The sequence below is a fragment of the Scyliorhinus torazame genome, chromosome 2, assembly GCF_047496885.1.
Source record: "Scyliorhinus torazame isolate Kashiwa2021f chromosome 2, sScyTor2.1, whole genome shotgun sequence".
Taxonomy (NCBI): domain Eukaryota; kingdom Metazoa; phylum Chordata; class Chondrichthyes; order Carcharhiniformes; family Scyliorhinidae; genus Scyliorhinus; species Scyliorhinus torazame.
Window position 1 is genome coordinate 294,679,477 of NC_092708.1, and position 22,975 is coordinate 294,702,451.

General features: G+C 49.8%; 1 protein-coding gene across 4 annotated transcripts in view; it reads left to right on the forward strand.

The window, feature by feature from the left end:
- The window catches only part of npas3 (neuronal PAS domain protein 3), a 1,941,601-nt gene that overhangs the window by 1,893,711 nt on the left and 24,915 nt on the right, over positions 1 to 22,975 (forward strand). For all 4 annotated transcript variants that reach the window (XM_072488507.1, XM_072488525.1, XM_072488517.1 and 1 more), the window contains exon 10: positions 13,934 to 14,081. In XM_072488507.1, coding sequence (XP_072344608.1) covers positions 13,934 to 14,081 — 148 coding nt within the window. The remainder of the gene's footprint in view (positions 1 to 13,933; positions 14,082 to 22,975) is intronic.

A 22,975-nucleotide genomic window follows, 5' to 3' on the forward strand; every position in this document is an offset into this window, starting at 1 on the left:
CGTGTCGGGCATGTTTCGCCACATTTCCTGACGCTGGCAGGGCCCTATATTATATGGGGCTCTGCTTTATCTCTGGGCTCGGCGAGGAATGCCCTGCCGAGGCTGCACTTAGTCCCATTTCCTGCACTAACGAGCTCCGCTCCCCAGGGCAGGAAGGGCGCCTAATCTCCTGACCCCCCACCGCAGCCTCTGGACCCCGAACACACCAGCTCACCAATTAGGAGGTCATCAAGCCCCCCGCACTCCATCTCATAATGGACTGATCCCCAATAAAATGCCTACCTGGCACCCTGAAAGTGCCCATGCCAGCCTGGCAATGCCAACTGGGCACACTGGCACTGCCAAAGTGCCCAGGTGGCAGTGCCATGGTGCCCAGGTGACATCAGGTGCCAGGGTATCACCCTGTCCAGTACCTAATCACAGTTGAACCTGCCAATGAGGGATGGACAATCATTGAAACCTCCTGTCAGAACCCCCAATGATGTAGAGATTAAGGGAGGGGACGACCAGATGGGAGGCCAGAGGTGACTGACGGGGCGAGGGCATTGATCAAGGCTGGTCAACAATGAAGATGGAAGGGCACCTGAGATGTGGATGAATAGTTGCTGCTGGATACGATGTAAGATTGGCTGCGTCCAGCGCCGGGAGGACATTGGTTGAGGGGAGGTACTGAAGTTAAGCGGTTGTGACACCAAGCTGACTGTCTCTCGTCCCTCGTAGCTTACTGATCGAGATTGATATGGAGTCAGTGGAGCTGGCAATTCAGCTAATTACAGTACAGAAGGAGCACAGTCTCCAGCAACCATGTTCGGCAGAGAATTCCCTGCGCCAGGAGAACAGTGGGCCACAGGACAGGCTCAAGGGCCGGAGGCAGCAGCAGCCAAACTGGTAGCACGAACGTAAAGAAGGGGACTGAGAGTGTTCAGGAACCATGTGTCCTTCATGGAACTGTCAGACAGCATGTGCCGCAAGAGACTCTGCCTCACCAGGGAGACAGCACTGTGAAGGTCACAGCAGTACTCAATATCTATGCGACAGGTTCGCTCCAGGGCTCCACAGGTGGTTGCTGTGGCATTTTGCAGTCATCCTCCCATAAATACATCCGTGAGGTCACATGCACTATATCAGGGCATCGGACTTCATCCATTTCGACCTGGATCAGGCCTAGCAGGACGAGAGGGCTGCGGGCTTCATTACCATAGCTGATCTGCCACAGGTGCAGAGAGCGATCGTCTGCACAGGCCAATCTACGTGCCCCATGGCATCAGGGAGTCCCATTCATTAATAGGAAGGGGTTCCACTCCCCAAATATCCAGCTGGGATATTTGACCACCACATTGGGGTTCATGCACGTGTGCATGATAACTACATCCTTGGGCAAATCCCTGGAATATTCGAAGGTTAACCAAGGCTGCAGGGATGCCTTGTTGGGGACAAAGGATACCCATTGTGGTCTTGACTGTTGACGCCAGTGTGGAGGCCTGAGGCAGAGGCCGGCTTAGGCAATCAGAAGCACAAAGGGACTTGGGAGTACTTGTTCACGATTCTCTTAAGGTTAACGTGCAGGTTCAGTCAGCAGTTAGGAAGGCAAATGCAATGTTAACATTCATGTCGAGAGGGCTAGAATACAAGAGCAGGGATGTACTTCTAAGGCTGTACAAGGCTCTGCTCAGACCCCATGAGTGTATACAAGACAGAGATAGATAGGTTCTTGATTAATAAGGGGATCAGGGTTTATGGGAAGAAGGCAGGAGAAAGGGGATGAGAAAAATAACAGCCATGATTGAATGCGGAGCAGATACGATGGGCCAGTGGCCTAATTCTGCTCTTATGGTCTGATGGTCTAACCTCTCAGCCATGGTCCTCCAGGACTGAGCCATACCTTGGCTTTTAGAAGTCACGGATCTGATGATTTGCCCCAGGCTTTCCATTGCAGCCACCACTCTTGCAGTGTTGGCCTAGGTGCCATGCATCACCGGCAGCATTGACTGTGACAGGAGGCTTTGGGGCAGCACAGTGGTTAGCACTGTTGCTTCACAGCACCAAAGTCCCAGGTTCGATTCCTGGCTTGGGTCACTGTCTGTGCGGAGTCTGCATGTTCTCCCCATGTCTGCGTGGGTTTCTTCCGGGCGCTCCGGTTTCCTCCCACAAGTCCCGAAATACGTGCTTCTTAGGTGAATTGGACATTCTAAATTCTCCCTCAGTGTACCCCAAAATGCTAGAGGATTTTCACAGTAACTTCTTGCAGTGTTAATGTCAGCCTACTTGTATCACTAATAAAGATTATTATTATTACATCTCCATTCAACCTTGCAGACCCAGGAATGTCTCTGACATTCTCCTGGAATTCCCGGCTCTGCTTTTGCATTTCAAACAGCTGAGGAACAATCGTGTCCAGAGGCATGTCACCTGCGTGGGGCACAGCTGTGTCCTGAGATCCAGCAGACCTCCAAAGGTCCGACCCCTGGGATGCTCCAGCCTCCACCTGACGTGCATGAGAAGCTGTGCGGTGCTCATCAGAGCGCGACCCAGAAGGCTGCCTGCCAGATTTGCCCACCGAGGTGTGTGCCTCTGTGATGGTGGATGGTACAGGTCAAAGCTGCGACGTTTCATCCGTGTCCTCCGAGATCTCCTCCGAGGTGTTTTTGAGGGTGGGTGGTGCGGCACTGCTGGTCGACGGGACAGGTTCTTCAGTTGATATTCCTGCAAGGCAAAAGACATGGCCTGGCCAAGCCAAGGGTTGGGACAACAAAGCACTCACTTGAGACCAGTCATCTAGATGAAGATGCAGTGCTTCTCACTTTTCTCCTGCAAGCCAGCTTCACGTTCAGGCCCAGTCCTGTTCCCCTGCGAGCTACATGGCCCTCGCCTTGAATGAAGTCCGTATCCTCAGCTCGGGCATTCCACCGCCCGTTTTCCCTCTCTCTCGGCAGTTGTGGGCTATCTTCTTCTGCAGTGACACAAAAGTGGATAATGTGAGCTGTTTGTCTGGCAGGTCAGAGATCGACGACAACTGATATGTTTAGCATTACACCTAAGCAGGAAGGGGTTCTGATGAGGAGTGCCGGGGGGGTTTGAGTATGATGCTGGGAGGTTGGGTGTTGGGAACCTGCGAGGTGGCAGCTTGTGGGTTCCAGGAGACCCTCCAAGGGTGACAGAATGGTGGAGTGCCAGTGGAAACGGGGAGCATTTAGCCGTGCTGATTGAAGCAACCCATTCCTTTTCTCCCGACACAGCATTCCCGTCCTCTTGGTCAGGCTGCGGCACTGACCAATGCTGTCACCGTCGCCCAGGCAGGATTTGTTACCTTGCTGGAGGGTCTCCTGCCAGTCTGAGGGTAGATAGTTGTCCATCTCTCCTCCATGCATCCAACATTCTTGTGAGGGCCCCCCTCGATGAATCGTGGGGTGGGCTTTTGACTGCCATCCTCCTGGCCTGAACGTGAGCAACTGCTGTGGAGCCGCTTAAATGCACAGCCCCCTTGATTGAAGTGCACATGGGGGGGAAATTTTTCCAAAGTGTCTAAAGATTGTGATCCGGAGGCCGGATGGAATCACACCAATTTTCTTGCCAAAAATAAAGCTTTGCCATTTTTTGGAAAATTTCCACCTGTTGACTTTGGTATTTTCAAACAGCATTCTACATTATAACATATTCCTGCTACCTCCAGCTGATGTTATATTCAACACAAGCCCTGTAATGATTTTAAAGTCCACAGCTTCACTGAGATCAGCGTAATGGAGGCTGCCAACAGAACCTTGAAGGTGAGCAGATGCAGTCTTTAACACTCACTTCTATAGCTGGGGGCTGTGATTGGTGTCAAAGGAGCATTTTTGGCCAACTGACCTGGGCTTGTGATGGCTTAGTTGCCTTGGGAGTCCAGGCACACCCTCAGGAGAGCTTGAAGCAGGATTACCAACTCTTCGATTAGCTATTTCAGCAGCCATTTACTTTGCTGACAGAAGCAGAACAAATAAAGATCGTATGAAATTGCTGGCAGCCACTACTCCTGCACTATTCTCAAAAAGTGACCCGAATAGACAAGAACACAGATAGTGGGAGTGCAAATTACTGAGTGTGTACCATATATGTTTTTGCAATGCGATCATGCAAATCATATGATGTATTCATTTACAGCTGAAGGCAAAAAAAGTTCTGTTGTGTCTTTCGTAAGCCAGTGGTTTAAATCATAGAATTTACAGTGAAGGCGGCCATTCGACCTATCAAGTCTGCACCGGCCCTTGGAAAGAGCACCCCACTTAAGCCCACACCTCCACCCTATTCCGGTAACCCAGTAATGCCCCCAAACCTTTTTGGACACTAAGGGCAATTTTAGCATGACCAATTCACCTAACCTGCACATCTTTGGACTGTGGGAGGAAACCGGAGCATCCGGAGGAAACCCACACAGACACGGGGAGAACGTGCAGACTCCGCACAGACAGTGACCCAAGCCGGAATCGAACCTGGGACCCTGGAGCTGTGAAGCGACAGTGCTAACCACTGTGCTACTGTTCCGCCCTAGAGGAGTTGTGAGAGAGATTTGGGATTTTGCACACGGATGGTCCTAGGTACCCACCTACAGGTTCGCAACATCGCAAGAAAGGTCTTTCTGACATTCCCTTTGGTGCCTCCTTACCAGTTATTGGAGAGAGTGAAGTTGCTGGCAGGGATGGAGGAGGGGAGCACGTTGGGGACTTATGGCAGGATTATGGCGAAAGCGGCAGTGTCTGTGGAGGGGGTGAAGGCTAAGTGGGAGGAAGAGTTGGGGTCGGAGATAGAGGATGAGGTGTGGTGCGAGGCTCTGCGTCATCATGTGTGAGCTTAGGGTTGATACAGTTGAAGGTACTGAATAGGACCCAGTTGACCAAATCCAGGATAAGCAGGTTGTTTGCGGGTCTGGGGGATGTATGAGAGCAGTGTGGGAGGGAGCCGGCTAATCAAGTGCACAGGTTCTAGCCCTGTCCTGAAGCCAATGAAGAATGGACGTCGGATAAATGGCAGCCAATATGTGCGCACCAAGCCCCCACAAATAACAGTGAGGTAATGGTAACCTGTTTCAGTGTAGTTGGTTGAGGGGTATAAAATAGCTCGGATACTGGAATAATTTCCCTCCCCCGCAGCAGTGCAGCGCTCCCTCAGTACTGCACTGAAATATTTGCCGATATTTTGTGCTCAAGTCTCTGGAGGAGAAATAGAATCTCCTGACTCCGAGATGTCACTGCTACCCACAAAGCTGCAACGGAATCAGACAATGCTAAACGATCTTAGTAACCACGGGTGGGATTCTCCGTCCTGCCAGCCCCGGTTTCCAGTGCGGCCCCCCCCACCCCCGCCAGCAATGGGATCCTCTATTCCGGCAGCCGGCCAATGGAGTTTCCCATTGTGGCCATCCCACGTTGTCAGGAAACCCGCGGGTGTGGGTGCGCTGCCGGTGAAGCAGAGGATCAGGCCGATGGAGAACCCCGCAGTATGGGCGAAATTCTCCGGAAACGGCGCGATGTCCGCCGACTGGCGCCCAAAACGGCGCAAATCAGACGGGCATCACGCCGCCCCAAAGGTGCGGAATGCTCCGCATCTTTGGGGGCCGAGCCCCAACCTTGAGGGGCTAGGTTGGCGCCGGACGAATTTCCGCCCCGCCAGCTGGCGGAAAAGGCCTTTGGTGCCCCGCCAGCTGGCGCGGAAATGACATCTCCGGGCGGCGCATGTGCGGGAGCGTCAGCGGCCGCTGACAGCTTCCCACGCATGCGCAGTGGAGGGAGTCTCTTCTGCCTCCGCCATGGTGGAGACTGTGGCGGAGGCGGAAGGGAAAGAGTGCCCCCACGGCACAGGCCCGCCCGCGGATCGGTGGGCCCCGATCGCGGGCCAGGCTACGGTGGGGGCACCCCCCGGGGCCAGATCGCCCCCAGGACCCCGGAGCCCGCCCGCGCCGCCTTGTCCCGCCGGTAAGGTAGGTGGTTTAATTTATGCCGGTGGGACATGCATCTTAGCGGCGGGACTTCGGCCTATCCGGGCTGGCGAATCGCGCGGGGGGCCCGCCAACCGGCGCAGCGCGATTCCCGCCCCCGCCGAATCTCCGGTGCCGGAGACTTCGGCAACCGGCGGGGGCGGGATTCACGCCAGCCCCCGGCGATGGGTCGGAGAATCTCGCCCAAGGTCTCTGGTTCCACTGTGAAGCTAGTTCAGTCATGAAACTTCTACACAAAATGTAAATGAAAAACCTGTCACAAGTAAGATACTGTAAAAATAAATAACTGATCGATAACTTTATTCCAAACAACAACAGAATCTTTGTGATAAGTGGAAAACATATCCATGGTGTAAATGTTGTGAAAACTAAACTAAATAGGCTCTAATTGTATTCTCAAAAGTGTTTCCAGAGCAATGAAGATTATGCTGTATTCACTATTATCACTGGGAAATTTACAACAGATTTCACATTGTATCAGGAATATCAAAATTTTAAGTATCACATTTTTAAATGTGTTTAAATGAAGAGATTTATAAGATTATTATATTTTGGGACTATAACTTTAAATTTAGGGTAAACGAAGATGGTCATGTGACCTGTTCCGCAGCCTACCTGACAATCAGCCTGGCTAATATAATATAAATAGAAAATGCTGGATGAACTCAGCAGGTCTGGCAACATCTGTGGAGAGGGAAACAGGGTGGGATTCTCTGTCCGGAAAGTACTCCTGCTAGCGGAGAATCGGGACTGTGCCCACTGGCACTTGGGGCGTCGCCGAGGTGGTATTCTCCTATGCCAGTTTCCCTGCACTTACTGGTTTCAGGCCGCCATTTTGAACTAGTGCCCCAGCAGCCCCCTTACCCCCACAACACAAATGTTCACCCCTTCCCCCTACTGGCAAGGGGAGCACCTCCAAGCCCTCATCAAGGAGGGGCACCCTCCCCACACCACCAGAATAATGGGTCAGCCCCCCCCCCCACACCATGCACACATGAGGATGACCCCCCCCCAGCCACCCTTCCTCCTTCAGCCCTCATCTTTCCCAAGCCCCCCTTTCAGGTCCCACAACCTGGCATTGCCAATGGTGCACCGCCCCTTGGCACCATGACACTGACACTCTAGACCAATGTGCTGGACTCTGAGGGGGTCCAAAGGCTAGTTAAAGGTACTGCACTGTGAAATTGAATGGATGCTAAGCATTTCAAAGGCTCTCAGGGTATTTCAAGGCTTCTCAACTGTTGTGGGCTTCCTAGGAATGCTCTTGATGCTTCAAAAAGCAGTAGTTTTAAATGCATAGAGCTGAGAGAGTAGATGTGAGGAAAGGGAAAGTCTTCCTGCTTGCATCTTCGATAGACTGTCCGAAATGCTCATCAGCTGTCTGACGGAGCAGTTCAGGATGAGAAGGCCTCTTCAAAGTTTAAACAGATTAGACAAGGATGATGATTTTGAACAGAGGGCTGCCTGAGATCACCATGACAAGAGTGCTCTACAGGGTGCCCAGGGCTGGAAAGAGCAGTCCAAACACGGGACCCCCACCCCAGAGGAGGGTCCCGGGGTCAACCCCTTACCCACAGATCAAGCGCACCCAATCTTCAGGACCCTTGGGGCACCATCCCTCTGAGCTGTGACAGCGGCAAAGGGACAATGGGGCTAACCGTGACCCCCCCCCCCCCCCCCCCCCCGCCCTCAGGGTCCATTGTGCCTGGACTGCACTTGTCAAAGCACTTGGTGGAGTTCTCGCTGGGGGTAGTCGGAGAATAATGAGGGGGTTGGAGATTCAGGCTTCCAGCTGTTTGCATATTTCCGGTGGAGCATGGTGGGAAGCCTGCTATGGCCGGCAGCACAGGATTGAAGATTGGGGACAGATCTGCCACCCGGTGCCGATACTGTTACTGGGTCCGCCCGATCTGGATTTCCGATCTTCGCGGCAGGATGTGTAGGATCCTGCCCAGAGTTTCACAGATACTGCCAGACCTGCAGAGTTTATCCAGTATTTTCTCATTTTATTTCAGATTTCCATCAGCCACAATGGTGGCGATTCTCCGAGCCCCGCGCCGGGCCCGAGAATCGCCGCAACCGCGTCACGACTCCCCGACGCCGGCGCGCAATTTTCCAAGGTGCGGAGAATCGCCACCATTTGCGCCGGCGCATTTGACGCGGCGCCGACCACTGGCCGCTGCAATCAGCTGGGTCGTCGATTCTCCGGCCTAGATGGGCCGAACGGCCGCGCGGATACGACAGAGTCCCGCCGGCGCTGTTCACCCCTGGTCACTGGTGGTGGGAAATCTGCGCGAAGGGTCGGGGGGCGGCCTGTGTGGCAGGGAAAAGCGCTCCTTCACAGGGGGGGGCCTCCGATGGGGTCTGGCCCGTGATCGGGGCCCACCGATCGGCGGGCCAGCCTCTCCCCCCCCCCCCGGGCCTACTTTGTTGCGCGGCCGGCCCCTGAACCCCCACGCCATGTTGCGTCGGGGCCGGCACGCTGAAGAAGTCCCCCGCGCATGCGCAGGGTGGCGCGGCGCCCATTTGGCACCGGGAAGGGAGGCTGGAGCGGCGTGAACCGCTCCAGCGCCGTGCTGGCCCCCTGTGGGGGACAGAATCGGTCGTCCCCGTGCCCGTTTCACACCATCGTGAAACACGACGGCGTTTACAACGGCGTGAACACTTTGTCTCCATTTTGGAGAATCGCCCCCAATATTTTGCTTTTATTTAAGTAAGTTGGGTTAGTTTGACTGTTAGAGATCAAAGGAAAGTATATATATATATCTCCTCAGCACATCAAAAGGAGCTAAGTGTTTTCTGCTGCGAATAAGAGGAAGTGAAACCACATAGCTCCTTTTGATCTGCTGAGGATCTGTCAACCATAGCAAGAGTGTTTATAAACATTATGGTTAGCATCAATGCAGGGTACTTGAGAATCAAGAGTGAAGAGAAAGAGAGATAAACAATCCAGCAAGCAACTGTCTCTCGACTAATAAAACCGTCAATCACTGGCTATGGAAATGTATTGTTGTGTGAAATTGGAAGAATTCCATTTCAAAGGTTGTCAAGGGATATGAAGCCCTTTGCAGTATACTTGGCTGTAGAGGTAGCCTCAATACTTGTAACAGCTGTTGCTTTAAACATTTCTGTCTGGAGTTAAAGATGCCAAGGAAGGGCAAGTGAAAATGCAGTGATCTTTCACCGTACTGCCTGGACTGCTCTTCAGCTTTCAGGCAGGAGTGACTGATGGGGGTCTCTGATGGGGGTTTCTAATGGGGTCTCTGATGTGGGTCTCTGATGCAGGTCTCTAATGGAATGACTGTGGGGAGTATGATGGGGGTTGTATTGGGGGTCTGATGAAGGTGACTGATGGGGGGTGGGATTCTTCAACACCCCGCTGGGCCGGAGAATCGCTGGGGGGCGTGAATCCCGCCCCGACGCCGGCTGCCGGATTCTCCGGCGCCGGTTTTTCGGCAGGTGCGGGAATCGCGCCGGTTGGGGGCCGTTGGCAGCGGCCCCCCGGCGATTCTCCGGCCCGCAATGGGCCGAGTGGTCGCCCGTTTTCGCGGATCCCGCTGGCTTAAAATACACCAGATATATACCTGGCTCTGCGGGCGGCATGCAGAGTCCCGGGGGGGGGGGGGGGCCCCACGGTGGCCTGGCCTGCGATCGGGGCCCACCAATCCGCGGGCGGGGCTGTGCCATGGGGGCACTCTTTCCCTCCGCGCCAGCCGGTGTAACAGTCCGCCACGGCCGGCATGGAGAAGAACGACCTGCGCATGCGCTGGGATGATGCCAGCACACGCTGGGGCTCCCGCGCATGCGCTATCTCGCGCTGGCCGGCAGAGGCCTTTTGCCGCCGGTTGGTGCGACGCCAAGCTCTTCGCCGCCGGCTGACGCGGCGCCAGTCCCACCGGTGCCGGCCTAGCCCCTGAAGGTACGGAGGATGCCGCACCTTCCGGGCAGCCTGACGCCGGAATGGTTCATGCCACTCCTCGGCGCCGGGACCGCCCGCCCCGCCGGGTAGGGGAGAATCCCGCTCGGGGAGTCTGATAGGGGTGACTGATGGGGCTGGGGGTGTTGGTGGGGGGAGATCGGTGAGGAGTGTGTCAGGTCACCCTCATGTGTGCATACTGTGGGGGGGTGTGACCATGTATTCCCCTAGTATGGGGGAGGATGCCCCTACTCGTCAGTGGTGGGGTGGGGGGCAGGATTTTCATTGTTGGGGGGAGGGGAGGCCAGCGCCGGACATCGGGATCGGGCCGCCCATTCAAAAATGGATGGAATCCGGCGAGCTCTCCCCCATGCATAAATTTGTATGGTAAAGTGTAGAGACTCAAACCTGGTTGCCACTCGTAGTGCCAGCAGAGACCAGTCCCAATTCTTCACTGGCAGGAGCACTTAGGTCCCAGAACAGGGAATCCCGGCCAGGCTCAAGCTGATATTTCACTTGTGTCTCTGCTGGCTTTATCAAGATCACTTTCACCCAAATGATTGACTCCTGTTTGTAGCCACCTGGGTTGGCCACTTCCCGACTTAAAATGGAGAACCGCAAAGACTAAAGGGAAATTCAGCCAACACAGGCAAAAACGAGCAAGTGCAGAAATCCTGTGCATTGAAACTTGCAAAAACCAGACAGCACTGAAACCAGCAGCCATCTGCATAGTAATGAGCGATTCCCAGGCACAATTGATATACTTCAGGTGAATAAGGCCAAGCCAGACTCCTCGGCGCCAGCAGGAGCCAAGACAAAGGAAGGTCAACGGACATTTAGGGACCGCCTAGCGATCAGGGAACCGCTCCAGCATTGGAGAAATCGATCCCCGTGATCGGAAAGTAGTCCAATCACTTGGAACCAGATATGGGGTCCGCCCCGAAGGGCAGGAAGCCCCAGGGGACTATAAAGTAAAGTCCCCAAGTTCAAATCGTCCTTCTTGGCAGGGTCACTCAACAACACGAATCAACCCCTGAGCGTGACCTGTCTAAGCTGCCGCACCAACCAAGTAAGTCTCCAGTCAACGCTCGCTACGAGATAGGCACTCCTAGCTACAAGTCCATACCAGCTTTTGAATCCTGCAGACCCGGGACCTGAACAAAAGGCCATTTGTTCCCCTGACCTGGTGGGCCAGTCCGAAGCTAAGTATAGGCCTTTTAGTGATAGAAATAGTCTAGAAAGTAGAGTTTATGCATAAGTAGTGACTTACTGTATATAATAAATGTGTTTTTATTTGAATCTTACTAATTGGTGTGTTGGGTTATTGATCAGTACTTGAACTTGAACCTCGTGGCGGTATCATAAAGATACCTGGCGACTCTAGAGCAAAGATTATAGAAACAGAGCAAATTACGAATTAAGAGCCAACCAAAGTTAGCAACATGCTGCAACCCTCTCTTTCTCATCAGACTGATCTCAAGTTTTCCTCATCTGCCCCATTCCGATACCACAGTGGTTGTGCTCAACCTGAGAACTACAAAAAAGAAATACCATTGTTGAGACATAAGGCGACATTCTCTGGCCTCCCCACGCGCGGCGTGTTTCTTGACAGCAGGAGACGGCACGTTGTTGGCCAACGGCTGCATCTTCTGGTCCCGCCGCTGTCAATGGGATTTCCCATTGAATCCACTGCAGACTGCTGGGATACCCGGGATGGACCGTTAGCGGGACCGGATCCCGCCCTGTGAGCAGCCAGAAGTATTTGCCCATTAAGTTTTATGCAGTGCTTGATTTATCAGTGCAAAAATTGGAAGGCTACATCAGTAATCAAAGGTCCACCGAAACAGTATTTTGAGAAGTTAATTAAAAGCAGATAGCGTTCTACCTACTGTCAATTCCATAAGACCATAAGACATAGGAGCAGAATTAGGCCACTCGGCCCATCGAGTCTGCTCCGCCATTAAATCATGGCTGATATTTTCTCATCCCCATTCTCCTGCCTTCTCCCCATAACCCCTGATCCCCTTATAATTTAAAAAATCACCCTTGTGTGAATCTACATATACTTATACATGTTAGTATGTGCTCACCCATACACAATTTATGACACACTGGAATTGTAATTTGCTGCACACATCTAGTTTTAGTTACACACTTAGTTATGACAATCAGAAAAGTTATTTTCAATAAGGTTGTTCCCAGTCACTCTTTTCCCTCCGATAATCTCCTGAAATTGAGCGCACCTCTGAAACACAATGCTCATCCAGCAGACTCGCAGAGAACACAACCCAATAAGGAAAAGTCAAGGTCAGAATTTGGGAGGTTAATGCTACTGCTAAAGTTATACAAAAGCTATGTGCAAATGGAATGTGATGTCCAGTTGATGTTAATCTGGCCCAGTGTTAACCTCAACAGTCAGACATCTTTCCACTTTGCTGTGGAATTAAATATAACCATATGTCAGGGTTCTGATTTCCTTCCACTAGTCTACCAGTTGTGAGTCTTAATAGGGCGGTGCCTTCAGATAAGTTGCAGAGGTAAAGGACATAATGATGAAAAGGAACCCTTTTTAAAGTTTTGACAATAAATGATCACCACGCTTTGTTTAAAATCTACAAATTGATTTATCAAGGTGGTATATTAGCAGTGTATGTAAGATGAGAGTAAACCAAAGGATGCATTTCACTGCCCCAAATCACAATCTAAATATAGCTTTAGCACGATCCTTTTATAGAAAGATTAATCATTAGGAAGTGTAACCAAGAATGGTTACGATAAGCTTGGTGCCTTATTGCGCACTCAGATCAGTTTACTGAGACTGTGTACTTTTCTAAGACATTTATCATTTTACAAGAGGCATTGTCACATGATTTTTAATTACTGCAAGAGCTGTGTTTATCGTTTATGCAAATTCTGCATCTTTAGTCGGCTGATACATTACTTTTATTGACCAACCGACTGGAGGATTAACCCAATTTTTTCTTGGAAATCATTATCAAAGATGAATATGTTCTTTTCGGTTTGCTCACCGAAAGTTTCAACAGTAGTTGTACATTTGACACTCATTAGTTGCAATTAAACAAACAGATTGAATGCACTGGTAAATGAAATATGTTGCTCTGAAACATTCCATCTTGTTCTAATTTATACTTGCAAATGATTAATGGAAATATGTATCAGTTGACAAAACCATTTCACAGCTAAGGTGATCAGATTTATTACTGTAATTAGATTTTCTTCATTTTAGCAGAAGTATAGCAGTTGTGCATTCCACGGACCTTCTGCAGTGGTTAAGCTTGTGAGAAAAATGCACCACCTTGTGGTCAATCTTTGAAATAACATTATTTTGTGTTTGAAAATCTGCTATGGATGATTCAGAATTGGTTGCGGCATTCTTCTATAAGTTTCATATTAACTATTGTTTAAATACAGTTAGACAAATGGCATCAGCCATTTGCAATTGCAATTATTTCTTGCATGCAGTAAAACTTAATCATACCAGTATTTGGAGCAATGCATAAAAGCTAATAGTTAAAGATGTTTCCATAAAACTTTTGTTAAACATAGACAGATTGTGTAGCAAAAGGGAGTGATTAAATACTTATCAGCTATATTCTGACCACATTTAGTCAGATAACTAGAAATAGCAACTTTTCTTTGTGGCTATGTTTCTCAATGTTATGCGCAAGATTAGTAATCAGTGAATAATGTTTAATGGGGAAGTGCAGTTGTGCAGTAACATGCTGTGAAGTAGGATGCAATTGATTCCTCTTATCTTAAATTCCTGACCGCAAGAGTGTCATCAGGATAAACATGCCCTTCTGCAAATGAAGGTAGTGAGAGGAAGCTGAGGATAAATCCCTTCAATTTGCTATTGTATGTATCATAGTGCACTGCTTAAGCATGGCAGATGCATCAGAGCAAGTTTACTCACCATGAAGAGGTGACTTAAAAGAGTGCATGGAGCATGCTTTGTGTAACATAGCTAACTATGATTGTTCCTTCTACATTACCACTTTTGCTAACAGAAATTGATCTATTTTGTTTAGTATTGAATAAGGGCCAATGTGTAACTAAGTACTATCGCTGGCTACAGAAAAATGGAGGCTATATTTGGATTCAGTCCTGTGCCACTATTGCATTCAATGCAAAAAATGCCACCGAGAAAAATGTCATCTGGGTCAATTATGTTCTAAGGTAAGATAATCACTCCTGTCTATATATAGATTTTCTTTTTCTAAATGCAGTGAGGCCAAGAAATATGTTTTGTTGCTCAGTATTCAAACATTCTACAGAGAAAGTGCCTCCAGTGTATGCTTTAATTTGGTGTTTGAAATCTTTAGATATCTATACATACATATTGAAATATTTCCTCTCTTTTTTTTGCTGATGCTGTTCATATTTTTCATAAGTACCACTCACATGCTGGAAAGTCACTTACACAGTTAAAAATTAATTTCCATTAACCAGCCCCAATTTTAACATTTGGACTAAATGTTACACAGTGGTTGTATTTACAAAGGATTGATACAGTGGCAGTAACAAATAAGCCGACCAGTGGGAAGCTGATGGATTTTTATTGGCCATCCGTTTTACTGTCAGTCCGATTTTTCTAAACTTAAAGTAAAATTGGGTTGGGGGTAAAACAGGCTGTAGATCCAATCATTTTACCCATAGGAATTTCTAGATTAAAATGTTGATTAAATCTAAGGGACAGTTTGAAGGAGTGATAGTCAGCTAGTTAATGTCCAGTTTTTAAAGTAGTATTGTGGTATCCAAAAGATTTGTTGACATTGTTCAGTAGTTCTTTGGATATTGTTGCCAATCAAATTTTCAGACAATGGCACCAGATATAGAATGATTTGACAATGTCCTCCATAAACAAAATGTGTTGTTAAATTTTATAACAATTTTAAAAAATAAATTTAGAGTACCCAATTCTTTTTTTCCCAATTAAGGGCCAATTTAGCGTGGACAATCTACCTACCGTGTACATCTTTGGGTTGTGTGGCTGAGACCCACGCAGACACTGGGAGAATGTGCAAACTCCATATGGAGAGTTATCCGGGGCAGAGATCAAACCCAGGTCCTCGGCACCGTGAGGCAGCAGTGCTAACCACTGCGCCCCCATGCCACCTCATGTTTCATAACTAGTAGGAGAAGGGGAAAATCAGTGGATTATTTCATTTAGAATTACTTTTCCTAAACTCTACGCGACTGCTTATTGAGCAAATCTGGGAGCCATTCACTAGAGTTTTTTACTCTCTCTGTAATTGTCAAGTGGATAAACGGAAAGGATGGCAGAGAGGGCAGTGCAATGTTCCTCCTGCAGAATGTTCGAGGTGAGGGTCACCGTCAGTGGCCCTGCTGAGTTCACCTGCGGGAAGTGCACCCATCTCCAGCTCCTCAAAGACCATGTTAGGGAACTGGAGCTGGAGTTGGATGAACTGAGGATCATTCGGGAGGCAGAGTCGGTTATAGATAGAAGCTACAGGGACGTAGTTACTCCTAAGAATGAAGGTAGCTGGGTGATGTTTAAAAGGAGGGGGAAGAAGCAGCCAGTGCAGGGATCCCCTGCGGTTGTTCCCCTCAATAACAGGTATACCGTTTTGGATACTGGTGGGGGGGGGGGGGGGGGAACCTACCAGAGGTAAGCCACGGTGTGACCAGGTCTCTGGCACTGAGTCTGTCCCTGTGGCTCAGAAGGGAAGGGGGAGAGCAGGAGAGCATTAGTTATTGGAGACTCTGTAGTTAGAGGTACAGATAGGCAATCCTGTGGCAATGATAGAGGCTCACGGTTGGTGTGTTGCCTCCCGGGTGCCAAGGTCCGTGATGTCTCTGATCGTGTTTTCAGGATCCTTAAGGGGGAGGGGGAGCAGCCACAATTCGTAGTACACATCTGTACCAACGACATAGGTAGGAAAAGGGACAGGGATGTAAAACAGGAATTCAGGGCTCGGGTGGAAGCTGAGAGCCAGGACAGACCGTGTTGTCATCTCTGGTTTGCTGCCAGTGCCACGTGCTGGCGAGATGAGGAACAGGGAAAGTGTGCAGTTAAACACATGGCTACAGGGATGGTGTAGGAGGGAGGGTTTCAGTTACTTGGATAATTGGAGCACATTCTGGGGAAAGTGGGGCCTGTGCACCTGAACCAAAGGGGCACCAATATCCTGGGCCGGAAATTTGCTACAGCTCTTCGGGGGGGGTTTAAACTAATTTGGCGGGGGGATGGGAAACTGGGGTTAAATTCTCCGGAAACGGGGTGCTGTCCGCCAAAACGGCGCAAATCAGTCGGGCATCGCGCCCCCAAAGGTGCGGAATGCTCCGCATCTTTGGGGGCCGAGCCCAAACCTTAAGGGGCTAGGTCGGCGCCGGACGAATTTCCGCCCCGCCAGCTGGCGGAAAAGGCCTTTGGTGCCCGCCAGCTGGCGCGGAAATGACATCTCCGGGCGGCTCATGCGCGGGAGCGTCAGCGGCCGCTGACGGCATTCCCGCGCATGCGCAGTGGAGGGAGTCTCTTCTGCCTCCGCCATGGTGGAGACCGTGGCGAAGGCGGAAGGGAAGGAGTGCCCCCACGGCACAGGCCCGCCCGCGGATTGGTGGGCCCCGATCGCGGGCCAGGCCACCGTGGGGGCACCCCCCGGGGCCTGATCGCCCCGCGCCCCACCCAGGACCCCGGAGCCACCCGCGCCGCCTTGTCCCGCCGGTAAGGTAGGTGGTTTAATCTACGCCGGCGGGACAGGCATTTTAGCGGCGGGACTTCGGCCCATCTGGGCCGGAGAATCGCGCGGGGGGGCCCGCCAACCGGCGCGGCGCGATTCCCGCCCCTGCCGAATATCCGGTGCCGGAGACTTCGGCAACCGGCGGGGGCCGATTCACGCCAGCCCCCGGCGATTCTCCGACCCGGCGGGGGGTCGGAGAATCTCGCCCCTGATTTGAAGTTCAGGAGATAGCGTTGCTGGAGCTCAGGAAGTTGACGGTAGTGCAGCACTAAGGAAGGTATAAGGTCGCAAAAGTGGACCTGCAGGCATGAAAGTGGTTTGAAGTGTGTCTACTTCAATGCGAGGAGCATCAGGAATAAGGTTGGTGAGCTTGAAGCATGGATTGGTACCTGGTACTACGATGTTCTGGCTATTACGGAGACGTGGATAGAACAGGGGCAGGAATGGTTGTTGGAGTTCCGGGGTTTAGATGTTTCAGTAAGATTAGGGAAGGTGGTAAAAGAGGTGGAGGAGTAGCATTGTTAATCAAGGATAGTACAATGGCTGCAGAAAGGCAGTTTGAGGAGGATCTGTCTACTGAGGTAGTGTGGGCTGAAGTTAGAAATGGGAAACGAGTGGTCACTTTGTTCGGAGTTTTCTATAGGCCCCCAAAGAGTAACAGAGATGTGGAGGAAAAGATTGCAATGCAGATTTTGGATAGGTGCGGTTGTCACAGGGTAGTTGCCATAGGTGACTTTAGCTTTCCAAATATTGATTGGAACCTCTATAATTTGAATAGTTTGGATGGGGCTGTTTTTATCCAGTGTGTGCAGGAGGGTTTCCTCACACAATATGTGGATAGACCGACAAGAGATGGGGCCACATTGGATTTAGTACTGGGTAATGAACCGGGCCAAGTGTTAGATTTGGTTGTGGGAGAGCACTTTAGATATAGTGACCACAATTCGGTGACTTTCACTATAGCAATGGAGAGGGATAGGAACATACGGCAGGGCAAGGTTTCTAACTGGGGGAAGGGTAATTACGATGCGATTAGGCAAGAATTGGGGAGCATAAGATGGAAACAGAAACTGTCAGGAATAGGCACAATTGAGATGTGGAGCTTGCTCAAGCAGCAAATACTGCATGTTCTTGATATGTATGCCCCTGTCAGGAAGGGAGGAAATGGTCGAGTGAGGGAACCATAGTTTACAAAAGAGGTTGAATGTCTTGTCAAGAGGAAGGGAGCTTATGTAAGGATGAGAAAACAAGGTTCAGTTAGGGCACTTGAGGGATACAAGATAGGAAGGAGCTCAAGAAACGGCTCAGGAGAGCTAGGAAGGGCCTGAGAAGTCCTTGGCGGGTAGGATCAAGGAAAACCCCAAGGCTTTTTACACTTATGTGAGGAATAAAATAATGACCAAGGTGAAGTTAGGGCCGGTCAAGGACATTAGTGGGAACGTGTGCATCGAGTCTGAAGATGTAGGAGAGGCCCTAAATGAATACTTTTCTTCAGTGTTCACAAAGGAGAGGGGCCATGTTGTTGAGGAGGATTGTGCGATACAGGCTGGTAGGCTGGAGGAGGTAGATATTCGGAAGGAAGATGTGTTAGAAATTTTGAAAAGCCTGAGGATAGATAAGTCCTCTGGGCCTGATGGGATACATCCTAGGATTCTTTGGGAGGCGAGGGATGAGATTGCAGAGCCTTTGGCTTTGATCTTTATGTCCTCACTATCTACAGGAATAGTGCCAGAAGACTGGAGAGAGGTGAATGTTGTCCCCTTGTTCAAGAAAGGGAATAGGTATAACCCTGGGAATTATAGGCTGGTTAGTCACACTTCGGTCATAGGTAAATTATTGGAAAGGGTCCTGAGGGATAGGATTTATGATCATTTGGAAAGATACAGCTTAATCCAGGATAGTCAGCACGGATTTGTGAGGGGTAAGTCTTGCCTCATAAGTTTGATTGTATTATTTGAGGAGGTAACGAAGTACATAGATGAAGGTAGAGCAGTTGATGTCGTATACATGGATTTTAGTAAGGCGTTTGATAATGTGCCCCATGGTCGGCTCATGCAGAAAGTAAGGAGGCATGGCTTAGAGGGAAATTTGGCCGATTGGATCAGTAACTGGCTATCACATAGAAGACAGAGGGTGGTGGTAGATGGTAAATTTTCATCCTGGAGCCCAGTCGCCAGCGGCGTACCACAGGGATCAGTGCTGGGTCCTCTGCTATTTGTGATTTTTATCAATGACTTGGATGATGGAGTTGAAGGTTGGGTTAGTAAATTTGCTGATGACACCAAGATTGATGGAGTAGTGGATAATGTGGAGGGCTGTTGTAGGCTGCAAAGAGACATTGATAGGGTGCAGAGCTGGGCTGAAAAGCGGCTGATGGAGTTTAACCCTGATAAGTGTGAGGTGATTCATTTTGTTAGGACAAATTTGAATGCGGATTACAGGGTTAACGGCAGGGTTCTGAAGAATGTGGAGGAGGAGAGAGATCTCGGAGTTCATGTCCTTAGATCTCTGAAAGTTGCCACCTAAGTGGATAGAGCCGTGAAGAAAGCCTATAGTGTGTTCGCATTTATTAACAGGGGGATTGAGTTTAAGAGCCGTGAGGTTATGCTGCAACTGTACAAGACCTTGATTAGACCACATTTGGAGTATTGTGTGCAGTTCTGGTCACCTCATTATGGGAACGATATGGAAGCATTGGAAAGGGTGCATAGGAGATTTACAAGGATGCTGCCTGGATTGGAGGGTAGGTCTTATGAGGAAAGGTTGAGGGAGCTAGGGCTTTTCTCATTGGAGCGAAGGAGGATGAGAGGTGATTTAATTGAGGTGTATAAGATGATGAGAGGGATAGATAGAGTGGACGTAGCTGTTACAAGAGGGAATAACTATAAGGTTCATGGTGGAAGATATAGGAGGGATGTCAGAGGTAGGTTCTTTACTCAGAGAGTGGTTGGGGCGTGGAACGCACTCCCAGCTATGGTAATGGAGTCGAACACTTTAGGAACTTTCAAGCGGTTATTGGATAGGCATATGGCGTGCACTAGAATGATTGGGAGTAGGTTGATTTGATCTTAGTTTCAGACTAGTTTGGCACAACATCGTGGGCCGAAGGGCCTGTACTGTGCTGTGCAGTTCTATGTTTATTAGGGCATGGTTCATGAATGGGGGAGCATTTGCAAAACTTTAAAAATGATGAAATTAGTAAGATGTTCTCACCAGTAAATTACCCATGGATCAAAATAAAACAAATAGTAAAATGGCAGACCTATTTCTAATGCACATAATTTGGACTTTACCTTTACAAGATGTTGTTAACTGTAAATCTAAGTTTCCTCCATTGAACACCTAAGGTCAAACCTTAGTCTCATCTCTTAATCCGGAGATCTAAATCTTCTCTCATAGCCAAACAATCCAGTCAAGTTTGTTGGTCTTGCTGGTTTAGCACAGTGGGGTAAATCGCTGGCTTGTAATGCAGAACACAGCCAGCAGCGCGGGTTCAATTCCCGTACCAGCCTCCCTGAACAGGCCGGAATGTGGCGACTAGGGGCTTTTCACAGTAACTTCATTGAAGCCTACTTGTGACAATAAGTGATTGTTATTGGGGCTGGTTTAGCACACTGCGCTAAATAGCTGGCTTGTAATGCAGAACAAGGCAGCAACGCGGGTTCAATTCCTGTACCGGCTTCCCCGAACAGGCACCGGAATGTGGCGACTAGGGGTTTTTCACAGTAACATCATTGAAGCCTATTTGTGACAATAAGCAATTATTATTATTTAAATTTCTATTGACAACTGGGGAATCTATCCGAGGAAGGGGCTAACAAAAGTACACCTTTAATAGTATTTAGATAGATTAATTTGATCTAAGATCTACCAGTCAAGAGTAGCACTGATGCTATTCTTGACTGAATGTTGCTATTTGTTAACTATGAATTGAGGGAAAAACATAAATGAGTGTGTGGGGCATGATTCGTGTCACATAGCTATCTATGTCCCTTCTACATGGGCAGCACGGTAGCACAGTGGTTGGCACAGTTGCTTCACAGCTCCAGGGTCCCAGGTTCGATTCCCGGCTTGGGTCACTGTCTGTGTGGAGTCGGCACGTTAACTGCCGTGGGTATAGGGTGGAGGTTATGGGCTTGGGTAGGGTGCTCTTTCCAATGGCCAGTGCAGACTCGATGGGCCGAACGGCCTCCTTCTGCACTGTTGATTCTATGATGCATTTTAATTGTGAGAGCGTCTCTTAATGGCTGAGTGGGCAGATGCACCATGAGATATAGCCCTACAAACCAGAGAGTTAACTACTCTCAGCTAGGGCAAAGATATAACCACCAACTCAGTCTTCCTACACCAGGGAGAAGAGGAATCAGTCAGATTTCCCACTTCTGATTTCTGCTAGTACCTCCAGCTAGAATCTGCACAAATGGGCATGAGGCCATGACAGGATCTGACACTTCTACGATTCTGCACGCACACTGTTGAATACCTTGATGATATCACTGTCTAGGCTCAACACTTGAGGAAAGCCCCTCATGCCGAGGTTCTGAAAGACTGATAGGCTGAGACAAAGTGACGGCTTTCTGAAAAAGATAGAAAATTAGGCAAAAGACCGTTGAATACTATGTGGTGATTTTCGGAAGATAGGAATGGAATTATCATGGCAAACAGTTTAGGCACAGCACTCGCTGAAACAGCTGTTATTTGTTGCTGTGCACTTCACGATCCGCTTCTTTAAAATGGACAAAGTGGGCTGGAGTTAATATAGGCTCTCTCAGTGGGAAACATGGCAGCTAGTTGTGGGAGAAGCCACAGCTCAATCTCCTGGCAGCGGGAAAATCTCCAACAGTTAGGCTGGAGCTGGGAATAGGCCGTTGCGGGAAACCCACCCACTCATCCTGCGTTGTCAGTTAAGCTTATTATTGAGTCAATTGACACCAGATATCCACGAGTCCTCCAGAATTTATTGTGACTCAAGCGTTGCTTGCAAGTGGCATGGCCTTCCTGTGCATCCAGAAGGCCGTCAGGCAAACACTGTTGAGGGTTTACTTGCCGTCTTCTGGAGGGGATCTGTAGTAACCTGCACAGGACTCATCCACCTGGGGATGATTGTTCCCCACGTTCAATTGGACTGAGTTAACCCAGCACTGGTATAAAAGGCAGGCAGCTGTAGAGCCAGCTAAAAAGGAATGAGGACCCGGTGAAAGGGAACTGGGCCCTGTGTATGTATGATGCTGGTGCTGAAATAAAGGGCTTTTAAGAAGCTTGTTGGACTCCCCTGGTTTTATCACATTGGCGACGATGATGAATTGGAGAGGTCTGCGTGCTGCTTGTTCGGCTGAGCTACCTCCCGGGAATTTGTTTTTTAAAGAGTGGACTACGGTACCGAGTTTGTTTCTGTGGGGTTTTTTTTATGGAAGGCGAGAGCCGGGTCGAGTTTTTTTTTTTTGCTGCCGGCTTGTGAAGTGTGTCTGCTGAGAGTGATCTGGAGTCTGATGTGTCCGGCAGTACCAGATGCGGTATCATTCTGGTGTGGGTCACGTAGCGTTTCGTCCAGCTCTGTCTGCTGTTGTTTCCTGATGCTGGCAGAGTGGTTCACTGGGGAGTCCGTTCTCGAGTTGCCGCCGCTGTTTTGGAACGTCATTCTGGTCGAGAGTGCAGTGTTGTGTTTGGAAGACTGTTCTGCGGCAGCTTGGACTGAGGGATTTGCAACAGTGAGGTTTTGCCTGCGACCTGACAGTCATTGTACGACGGCAGGTTTTGTGCCTGAAGACTCTGGTGTGGAGTTGACTGGACATTCCATATGTGACTTCTGGTCCTGTGGAAGCTTGCACGGAACCCTGCTGTTTTTTTTATTTGCGCTGTGTGTTTATTTGCCTGTGTACTGTAAGAATGTCGGGGCGACAGCTCCCTGGGCATTTTGGTAGGTGTGTTTTTTGGGGGTAGAATTTAGAGTGCCCAATATTAAAAATTAAGGGGAGTTTGGGAGTTGCGGGACGTTGAGGTGGACGTTGTCTGATGTTTTTCCGCCCCCCCCCCCCCCGTTCCCTCTGTGGCTGGAAGGCATGCCACGCCGATTGGGCCTTGGGTTGATGGGTCCGATGCTGTGGTGCGCGCCGTCCCCGGGTTCGGCTGTTGGCAGCTTCGCCCCCTGTGTGACTGGTGAGGGTGTTGGGCCGGACGTAATGCTTGGAGGAATACACGCCTGCCCGTCCTGCTTCCCCGTTCGGTGGAGCCTTCTCCGAACCAATTTTCTTTTTAGCTTTGTTGTCTGGTCACTGTGGGGTTTGCACCCGTTTGGTCCTCTCCTATCCACTCCTCCTGAATGGCTGTCCTTGTGAGGGGTTTCTGGCTTTTGGGGGGGGAGGGGTGTAA